At 45.7% G+C, this 10,651-nt stretch overlaps 1 protein-coding gene across 1 annotated transcript; it reads left to right on the top strand.

The window, feature by feature from the left end:
- Positions 1-1,191: 1,191 nt before the first annotated feature.
- Positions 1,192-10,112, top strand: Srp9 (signal recognition particle 9). Its single transcript, XM_005078123.4, has 3 exons — positions 1,192-1,372; positions 6,879-6,947; positions 9,111-10,112. The coding sequence occupies exons 1-3, from the start codon at positions 1,301-1,303 to the stop codon at positions 9,228-9,230; spliced, it is 261 nt and encodes an 86-aa protein (XP_005078180.1). The 5' UTR covers positions 1,192-1,300; the 3' UTR covers positions 9,231-10,112.
- Positions 10,113-10,651: the final 539 nt, after the last annotated feature.

Genomic DNA, 10,651 nt, shown 5'->3' with positions numbered 1-10,651 from the left:
CTTTCAAAAGTCATGAATGCATATTGTTAAAGCCAATGTTTACTGCACATAAAATATACCCCAATAAAGATTTTTTAAAAAGCTACCCTGTGTTGGGCTGGAGAGGTGGCTCACCAGTTATGAGCACTGGCTGCTCTTCCAGAGGACCCAGGTTCAACTCTCAGTACCCACATGGCAGCTCACAACTGTCTGTAACCCCAGTTCCAGGGGATCTGATACCTTTACACCAATGCACATAAGAATAAAGTTAAAATAAGTAATTAAAAACATTACGTGGAGGAAACAGTTCAATTTTTAAAATTAACTTTGTGTGCATGGGTCTTTTGCCTGCATATATGTTTGTGCAGTACCTCTGTGCCTGGTGCCTATGGAGGCCAGAAAAGGGTGTTGGGTTCTTTGGAGTTTCGGACAGTTGCGAGCTGACATGTGGGTGCTGGGAACTGAACTCAGGTCCTATGGATGAGCAGCAAATGCTCTTCACTGTTGAGCCCTTTTTTGTTGTTATTGTTTTGTTTTTCCAGGCAGGGTTTCTTTGTGGCTGTGGAGTTTGTCCTGGAACTCGCTTTTATAGACCAGGCTGGTCTCAAACTCACAGAGATCCACCTGCCTCTGCCTCTCTGCCCTCTGCCCTCTGGCCTCTGCCTCCCGAGTGCTGGGATTAAAGGCATGCGCCACCATCGCCCGGCACCCATACTCAAATTTCTTATCTGAGTATGTGCCACGACGTGACTTCCTTCGCTCCTTGCATCTTCTCTTCCTCCACTCCCAAGACATTTCATATTAAGTACACCGCGAATCTAGAATGTGCTTGCCTGCTTAGCTTGTATTATTTCTGAGCCTCTCCTCTTTGCTCCGTTTAACCAGTACAGAAGTCTACCACACAAAGTTTTTGTTTGCACTCCTGTTATGCCTCTCCAACTCCTTGATTAGGCTGCGAGTGTGACAGCCGGACCTTGTCATCACCGTTAACTTGGGCGCCGACAGAACTTTTTAAAATGAGAGTCGGGGAGAGAAGACAACGGCCCGGGCACCACCCCTCCAGCCCTGCAGGCGGCGCTGTGGCGGCCGCCATCCTCTCCCCGCTCCGGACTTCTCTATGCGGAGGCCCCGCCCCTGGCGGCAACGCCTCCTGCCCATTGGACCGGCGCGGCAGAGGCTGACCAATGGCGCGGCCGCTAGTGGGCGTCCATCATCGTGCCGCCGGAGCGCAGCGCCGTGGGCGGTTGCAGGAGGGAGGTGGGCTGCGGGTGCGACTGCGGCTTTTCCTCCGTGGCCTCGGCTCTCGCTGCCCGAAGCCGCGATGCCTCAGTTCCAGACCTGGGAGGAGTTCAGCCGCGCGGCCGAGAAGCTCTACCTCGCCGACCCCATGAAGGTGAGTCGTTAGCGGGGTCTTCTCTGCCTTTGGCACGGCTGCAGCCCATCCTGGAAGCGGCGTCTGCCCTCGAGCCCCACTGCGCCTTCTGTCGCCTTCCGTCTGACTCGGGACCCAGCGAGGCTGCGACCGTGCCCACCACGGCACGATTTCTCAGAGCCGATTTCTCAGCGGCGGGCTCTACGGTGGCCTTGCCCGAGGGAACTCCTGACTTCCGCTATGGCTTGGGTTGGTTGACGTGTCGCCGAGGCTGGGGCTCCTCCCCCTGCACCTTCTCTTTCCTGTCCGTCACTTATTTCGGTGCCTCTTCCCTTGCCGTAAAGGCGTAAGAGTCCCTAATGTCTTTAAAGTGGTGCTGATGTTATGCCGCCACGCAGACAGCCTTGGAAGCACGCGGGGAAGCACCTGCCCCACTCTCCAGGAAGACGGGCTTTCTTAGTCTCTCTATGGGTCAGTGGTCGTTTTGAAATCCTGAGAGTGCTTGCAAACGGTTTCATTCCCCAAAGCGAATCTCCCCACTCCCATTTCACCAGTTCAGAACAGGTCCTGTGAGAGACACGGAGGTAAATGTCACTATTCCTTGAGGAATTTTGAAGGTACAGTGGAAGCATATTTTGTGAATATGCCCACTAGAGAAAAAGAAAACGAGAAGCAGTTAATAGATCTCAAGACCTAGACTCGGGATCATTTCTAGTGACCAGCGTATAACTCAAACTTTTTAAAGTTATTTATTGGAGTTTGGGGAGATGCCCAGCATGCAGAGCTTACATAAAGAGGGGAAGAAAGAACCAACTCCCCAAAGTTGCCCTCTAACCACACACACAATGATAAGCAAAAACTTTTTAAACATACATTGATGCTGGCAATTTGTTTTTGTCAATGCTCTTAACCTCTGAGCCATCTCTCCAGCCCCATGCGATTTGTTTTTGTATTTGGTTGTTTGTTCCAGACAGGGTTTCTCTGTGTAGCCTGGCTATCCTGGAAGTTGCTCTGTAGGCCAGACTGGCCTTGAACTCATAGAGATCCTACCTCTGCTTCCCAAGTGCTGGGATTAAAAGCATGCACTACCACCACCTAGCTGGGGCTGGCAGCTTGTCACAGCAGAACTTACTGCAGGTTTGTTTTTTCGAGGATCATCTTTTTAAAAGATTAATTCATTAACTTGTATGTGTGCAGTGTTTTGCCTGTGTATGTAGGTACACCCTGTTCATGCATGATGCCTGCTGAGGTCAGAAGAGGGTACCTGGAGTTAGGGATGATTGTGAGCCACCCATCATGTGAGCACTGGGAACCAAGCTTGTGTCCAGCTGCAGCAGGATAAGTTGCTATTATAAGTGGCCGTTGGTCCAGGTCGGGAATGGTGGTGTACACGTGTAAGCTCAGCATTCAGGAAGCTCAAGAAAGAAGAGGGAGAGCCGGGCGTTGGTGGCGCACACCTTTAATCCCAGCACTCGGGAGGCAGAGGCAGGCGGATCTCTGTGAGTTCCAGGCCAGCCTGGTCTACAGAGTGAGTTCCAGGACAGCCTCCAAAGCCACAGAGAAACCCTGTCTCGAAAAAAAAAAAAAAAAAACCAAAAAAAAAAGAAAGAAGAGGTAACTCGAGGTCCGACCAGGCTACACAGTGAGATCCTGTCGTAAGGCAACGTGAAGGGACCACAGGAACATTTTGATCCATTTCTGTTTAAGACATTCCCATCTCACATAGCCCAGACTGGCCTCTCTAACTCACTATGTAGCTGAGGACGATCTTAAACTCTGGATCTTTCTAGTCTAGCTTTTTTCACCCTTTCTTTCCTTTTTTCTTTTTTTCTTTCTATATTTTTTGAGAAAAGGAACTGCTATGTTAAGCCCAAACCCCCTTGAATTGAAGGTCCTCTGTAGCAACCTGAGTGCTGGAATTAGAGGTAAATTCCACCATTCCTGACTTTTCATGGTGCCATCTGTTCTAGTTTCGTTTCTGTTGCTATGATAAAACGCCCTGACAAAAAGCAGTATAAGGGAGGGAGGGGTTTATTTGGCTTACTAGGTAAAGGCACTTGAAACCGCTATATCCACAGGGCAAAGCAGAGAGAAAGGGACGAAAAACCGTGCTGCCTGCCTGCACAGACAGCTGAGGGCCCAGCCCACAGTTGATTCAGTTTTCCCAGCTCCAGTAAGCAGGCCTCCCCCACGCGCCCACAGGCCAGCCTGATCCAGATAACCCTCTTCCAGCCTCGTCCTAAGGCGACATTTAAAACTAATGATTCTGTTACTCTTAAACTGGCATAATAGTTCATCAGTTTTATTTACAAAGTGAAATAAATGAGACATTTTTGAAAGTGTAGTTTGACGGCGGTGCCTTCTGGTACCTCCATCTGGTTCATTGCCCTTTGTTTGCCCTTTGCTGAGTTGAGACGCGTGCAGTGAGGTGGCACAAGAGTCACTGTCAACAGTGAATACAGGCTTAACTTAGTGGGAGAATGGTAAAGAGTATTCCAGCACACAGAGTGACTGTGTCTTTAAGAATGTGGTGGTAGTGCCAGGCGTTGGTGGCGCACGCCTTTAATCCCAGCACTCGGGAGGCAGACAGGCACATCTCTGAGAGTTCGAGGCCAGTCTGGTCTACAGAGTGAGTTCCAGGACAGCCTCCAAAACAATACAGAGAAACCCTGTCTCGAAAAACCAAAAAAAAAAAAAAAAAAAAAAAAAAGAATGTGGTGGTAGGTGTAGGGAAAATGAAAATAGAAGTGACAGACAGACTTGTGGTGATGAAACATGTTTAGAATAGATAGGTGGAAAATTCTAGTAGCCTACGAACTTCTGCTTCATTGTAGCCTTCTGTTAGTATTTCACATTTTTTGCCCAACTGGAGAGGGATATAGAGCATGAATCATGTTCTGAGTTCCAAGATGGTGTTTGCTCTAAGAGCTTAAGTCTAAACCCCAGTTCTGATGCATGCAGGGCTAAAGAAGACAGTTGCCAGGTCTCTGAAGTGTTCGCTGAGATTCTGCCTTCTCTCCCCAGTGCGTATAACATGGGGCCCATACATTGCCTCTCATCCTTTCCCAAGCTAACCTACCAGTGGACTGGAAAGAGCCCTTAGTTGGGCTTCAGATTCCTGCCACAGCTGCCTGAAGATAGACATTGAAGTGACCTCTGCTTAAAACCAGTTCTTCAGATCACTGAATAAAGTCCCGACTCCCAGCCCGTTTCTAGAGTTCTCAGTTATCAACTTGGTGAAGCCACAGAGTACATCAGATCTTTGTACAGAATGCTGCTTGTGTTTTCTCCAGCCTTCTCAGTAGGAAAACAAAATATGTATTTCTCAAAGCTACCTCCCAAGAAAAGTGGCTTTTTCCCAGTAGAAACTTCTTTTCTCCTTTTAGTATTTTTACCAGTATTTTTCCTTCTAGGACTTTTAATTCATTCTTTTTGTATCTGATCATTTTGGCTTGCTGAACTCAAAGTCCTTAAGTGGACAGGAACCTTGAGGTTTTGTCTCTGTGACTCAGTTGAAAATGGATACTTACCTTACAGCAACATTAGCCCATAACTCTCCTGTGAAAACAATGAGTATTGTTTAGCCCACAGTTAAAATCCTGCATTGTTGTTTTGCTTAGTTTATCTTTTAAATTTTGGTTTCTCTTTGTTCCTACAAACTAAATTTTAAAAATGTATAGTACTGAATTTAACAGTTCAGTGAGTAGGTCAGGTATTGTAAACATAGGTAGCTATTTTATGTTCTGGGTGCGGCTTCCCTCTGTCCTCACCAACACGGACCTCTTAGAGGTGTAACACTTACAACCTCAGCAGGGCTCAGTGCAGTCAGACAAGCTATAGGATGCCACACAGAAATCATTTTAAATTTGTGGGCTTTTGGGATTGGGGGCTCAGGACAGGAAAGGGTGGGTGATCCTTAGTGTTGTGTTTTTAAAGTGACCTAAACAGGGGTTACTGATAGCAAAACACCAACTGCTTTGGTCACTGTGTTTGCATTCACCAGTGACTAAGAGAAAGGCTCACCGAAGTTGGAGTTTGGGTGCTGTTGTAGAGGGTGTGCTGACAGCCAAATTATGTCATGACTACGTCAGTGTAGAATAGCAAGCAACAGAAAGTGTCCTGTGACACGGTGCTCACTGTTTTGAGTGATTCTGGCTTTGGGAAGAAGGCATGGAGACCTTCCAGGTGGACTCCCTTCAAGGGAACAGAGCCTTCTTCCGCCTCCATGATAAAGATGGCCATGTGCTGAGTAGCCTGGACCCACCTTCCCGAGGAGTGTGTACAGCAGGAGAGTGGAGTGACTGTCTATAGCACGGCTTCCTAGGGCTAGAGCTGGGCTTCAGCCATCTCTGCTTCTCCTTTTACTTGTTTGTTTGTTTGTTTATTTATTTAGTTATTTAGTGGCTTTGGAGGCTGTCCTGGAACTCGTTCTTGTAGACCAGTCTTGAACTCACAGAGACCCGCCTGCCTCTGCCTCCTGAGTGCTGGGATTAACAGCGTGCGCCACCACCGCCCGGCTTCTTCCTTTTATTTGTTTGACTGACAAAAGTGCCAGGCCATCTCAGACATTCCTTGGTGTGTGTGTCGGGAATTTTAGTACCTTTCTTCAAACTACAAATACAACACCCAACTTTAGACACAAGAGGGTTATTTTGTTTGTTTTTGTTTTTTAAACAGGGGCTAGGGAGATGGCTCTGAGTAAGTGCTTGCTGTGTGAACTAAGGACCCAAGTTTGGATCCTCAGCGCCCTGTACATGTGGGGTGGTGTTCACCTGTGACTCTAGCACTGAGTGTGTAGAAAGTAGGAGGGAGCCAAGCAGAGTCCAGAGCTCACTGGCCACCAGCCCAGCCAATCAGTAAGCTCAGGTTCATTGTGAGGCCCTCTCTCAAGAATTAAAATGGACAGGGCTGGGAAGGCCACCAGCCCAGCCAATCAGTAAGCTCAGGTTCATTGTGAGGCCCTCTCTCAAGAATTAAAATGGACAGGGCTGGGAAGGCCACCAGCCCAGCCAATCAGTAAGCTCAGGTTCATTTCGAGGCCCTCTCTCAATTAAAATGCACAGGGCTGGGAAGACGGCTCTTGCAGAGGACCCAGCTTTGGTTTTCAGCCCCACACCCAGATGGTAGCTCATAAGCATCTGTAACGCCAGTGCAGGAACTCCTCCACCTTTCTCTGACCTCTGCAGCTGCCAGGCACTCATATGCACAGACAGACATGCAGGGAAATCACTTAAGTGTCTAAACACATAAAAATAACCTGCAAAAAAAACAAAGTAAAGAACAGAGCATATAGCTCTACATATATGTGCACACATGTATCCTATGCATATATCTACTTAAAGTTTAAATAGAGCAGACATAATTGAACTAATGGCTGGCTTTCCCCCCTTTACCTCATTTCAGGGAAGAGGTTGCAGCGAAAGTATTTTCTGGTGTTTGGGCATTTATTCTAAAGAGCTTTTGCACCCAGTGACTAAATTGTTATGTCGGTTTTTGCCTTTTTTTAAAATAAGTATTTTTATTGCAGGTACGTGTGGTTCTCAAGTACAGGCATGTTGATGGGAATTTGTGTATCAAAGTAACAGACGACTTAGTTGTAAGTATACATCTTCTTTTGTTGCACTGGGGAGTCTGAGTTGACCGTTTTCTTGAAGTTGTGCCGGTGACCTATCTAGGGTACTTAATTGTGCATGCATTCCATAGGAAAGAACTGCATTCTAGAGCTATTCTTTTTGGGTTTTCAAGACAGAGTTCTGTATAGTTCTAACTGTCCTGGAACTCACTTTGTAGACCAGGCTGGCCTGGAACTCACAGAGATCCGCCTGCCTCTGCCTCCCAAGTGCTGGGATTAAAGGTGTGCACCACTAACGCCCAGCAAGAAGTAAATTTTTATGTATGTAGTTTGTTGTTGTTTGAGACAGGTTCTTTCTATGTAGCTCTAGTTGTCCTGGAACTTGCTATGTAGACCAGGCTGGCCTTGAACTCACAGAATGCTAGGATCAAAGGCGTGGGCCAGCGTGCCGGGCTCCATAAATGGTATGTTTGAAACCAAGGCAGGGGCTTGTTACTGAGTCTCCACTCCTTCTGCCCTCCCTTCGGCTCTTCTGCCCTCCCCTCGGCTGGTCTCTTCTTGTTACTGATTCTCCACTCCTTCTGCCCTCCCTTCGGCTCTTCTGCCCTCCCCTCGGCTGGTCTCTTCTTGTTACTGATTCTCCACTCCTTCTGCCCTCCCTTCGGCTGGTCTCTTCTTGTTACTGATTCTCCACTCCTTCTGCCCTCCCTTCGGCTGGTCTCTTCTTGTTACTGATTCTCCACTCCTTCTGCCCTCCCTTCGGCTGGTCTCTTCTTGTAGCCCTCTACCATACTGCTGTGGGCTCCACCGTGCTGTGATGAGATCTCTAGCCCAGGGCTCTCATTAGTTCACGTTCATTTGTGCACTTGTGGTATGAAGACCATTCTCTATGGGAAGCGTTAGCCCTTTTAGCTTTCTTTATGTTGGCCTGGCTTTTCTGTGCTCCTGTCTTTGCTAATTATTAGATGTTTCTCCATAAATACTGTTTTACCAGTATTCTGGCCTTGGCTATCTTTTTGTTATTGTTTCTTCTGGAAAAGTTCGTTTGATTCCTGCAGTTTGGTACTTCCTATATTCGTGTCTGCTTACAGATTTGTGTATTTGACTATGTTTCTTCTGAGGCTCTAATGCTAAAGTCAAGTAACATTACTTCATGCACCCTTCAAAGTTAGCCTTACCAGAGTGGAACTTATCAGCTCTTCATCTGGCTCCTTCCTGGGGGCGGTATTTGGTCCCTTCTTTTCTTTTGTTGTTATGCCTACTGTTGGTTTATTGGAAAAGTGGTATTTTGATCCTTTAACATGCCATACCTACTCTTGACTAGGCATCTGAACTTGCTGACTCAAGCCTCTTCTGCCTCTTCCTGTTGCTACCAGCTCTCCATCTTCACGATGCTCTCTTCTGATTAGGAACATCCTACTTGCCTCATTTATTAGAAATGTCTCTCAGTGGTACCCGTGATTTTAGTTCACCCTGTGCACTTCCAGTGATCTTATATATATACACACACACTCCCTCCCTGCCTCCCTCCCTCCCTCCCTCTCTCTCTCTCTCTCTCTCTTTTCTCCCCCCTCCCATTTTCCAAGGGCCATCCACACACTGAGCATATCTCTAACCCTGCCAGAATTATTTTTAAAGGTGCAAACTTGATTGTTAACTTCCTTTAAAAAAAAAAAGATACTTAATCTTAATGTCCCCAGTGATGTTTTTTCTGCATTTGGTAAGAGACTGTTCTCTCAAGTAGGAAATATATAAATCCAACTTAATAGTGACGGTCTTGTAGCCCATGCTGGCCTGAACTTGCTATGTAGCTGAGAATGATCTCCTACTTTACTTACTTAACTTATTCTAAGTGTGTGGGTGTTTTGCTGCATGTATGTCTGTATACCATGTGCATGCCTGGTACCTCAGGAAGCCAGAAGAGGGTAGCTGGGACCACTGGTACTTACAGACAGGATTTAACTTGCCATTTTTGAGATGTTTCTACAAGAGTTTTTACATTTTGTCTGCAGCCGTGGCATTTAAAATAACGGTGGGAAAGCAATTGTTGGATGCTCAGTATGACTCCAGAGAGAACAGAGCAAAATAAAGACAGACAAGACTCCCAGATACTTGGCCACTTCCCTGCTTCCCTCATTACTAGTACTTAGCTTTGCTTAGTTTGTGTGTCTTTACATTTTCTGACAGTGTTTGGTGTACAGAACAGACCAAGCTCAAGACGTAAAGAAGATTGAGAAATTCCACAGTCAACTAATGCGACTTATGGTGGCCAAGGAATCCCGCACTGTCTCCATGGAAACAGAATGACTGGTTTGAAATGAGGACTGTTTGTATGTTCTTGGGAAGTAAATAGCTTTTGAAACTGAGAACGTTGGAAAGAAAATATTTATGTAACTGAGCTGTTGAGAACTGAGGGACCAGCCTGTGCTCTGAGGCTTGCTTTAGAGTGGGAATGTCAGTGCTCGCAGTTACAAAACCTTTATTTTTGGAAACTGAATAAATACCTTAGAAACTTTTTGCAGATCATTTGATGTTGGGCAAATATATAATTATTTTTCTGGTAAATTCATATCAGTAATTTGTTGATGAATTAGCAAGAAAAGTTAGTTCTTTCTAGATTGTGTTTAAGAGGAAATAAAGTGTAACCTTTTCTGTGTTGGTATGTTTCTTTTGGAGCATAACATTTGTGCCGTTTATAATAAACGTGGAGCTGAGTGCGCCTGATCCGGCATTGTGAAAAGTGAGCTCGCTTTTCCTTCCTTGCCAGGTTCAAACTGTGTTTGAATAGAAGGGATTTGTGGCACCGCTTGCCGAGCAGTGAGTGACTGTAAGTTCGGCAGAATGATGGTCTCTGTGATGTGCTGAAACCACCCTATGTAGAACAGGCATCATGTGATTCCCGCCGGAAGTCTCTCAGAAGGGTTAGGGTTATTCAGACTGAACTAAAGTACTAAGCATAGATAGCACGCCTCTCAGAACTGTTAGGTTTCTAATGAGCCAGAAGTCTACTGTTTCATATTTAACTTGAATTTGTAATCTGATTTTACCATCTACATGTAATGTCCCATGTTGTCTGCTCAAGAGTGAAGGTATTTTTTTTTTGTAACAGTTTGTTATGTTGAATATCACTTTAACTTAGAATTTTAGTCTGTTTTAAGAGGTCAGTAAATAAAATATAAATGTACTGTTTTTGTTGAAGTTTTGAATTCATTGTGTAGGTTTCTTTCCTTTCCTTCCTTCTCTTTCTTTAGCTAGGGTCTCACTAGCCCTGGTTGTCCTGGAACTCACAGAGATCCACTTGCCCCTGCTTCCCAAGAGTTGTGACTAAAGGCATGGGCCACCATACTGGTTTGTATGGATTTCTTGACTAGGGAATACAATATTCATTTAATCTGAAGTGAGTCTAAAGGTACAGTGAATGTTTTTGTTATTTTTCTCATCTTTTTATTACATGAGTCACTAAGCTATTTATTATTATTATTATTATTTTTTTTTTTTTTGGTTTTTTTTCGAGACAGGGTTTCTCTGTATTGTTTTGGAGGCTGTCGGTCCAGCCTGGCCTCGAACTCACAGAGATCCGCCTGCCTCTGCCTCCCGAGTGCTGGGATTAAAGGGGTGCGTCACCAACGCCCGGCCTAAGCTATTTATTGATGGTAAAATTGCTTTCTTGATTTGGGAAAGTACAATCAAATACTACTTTTTTAGTTTCAAGTTTTTTAGCTTTATGT

The sequence above is a fragment of the Mesocricetus auratus genome, unplaced genomic scaffold (assembly GCF_017639785.1).
Source record: "Mesocricetus auratus isolate SY011 unplaced genomic scaffold, BCM_Maur_2.0 Super-Scaffold_100676, whole genome shotgun sequence".
Lineage (NCBI taxonomy): Eukaryota > Metazoa > Chordata > Mammalia > Rodentia > Cricetidae > Mesocricetus > Mesocricetus auratus.
This window is presented reverse-complemented; position numbering and strand designations above follow the sequence as displayed.

Bases quoted from the DNA above. Each gene is read 5' to 3' on its own strand.
- Srp9 (XM_005078123.4), top strand. From the start codon at position 1,301: ATGCCTCAGTTCCAGACCTGGGAGGAGTTCAGCCGCGCGGCCGAGAAG. The intron at 1,373-6,878 runs GTGAGTCGTTAG...TTTTTATTGCAG, and splicing joins ACCTCGCCGACCCCATGAAG to GTACGTGTGGTTCTCAAGTA. The intron at 6,948-9,110 runs GTAAGTATACAT...ATTTTCTGACAG, and splicing joins AAGTAACAGACGACTTAGTT to TGTTTGGTGTACAGAACAGA.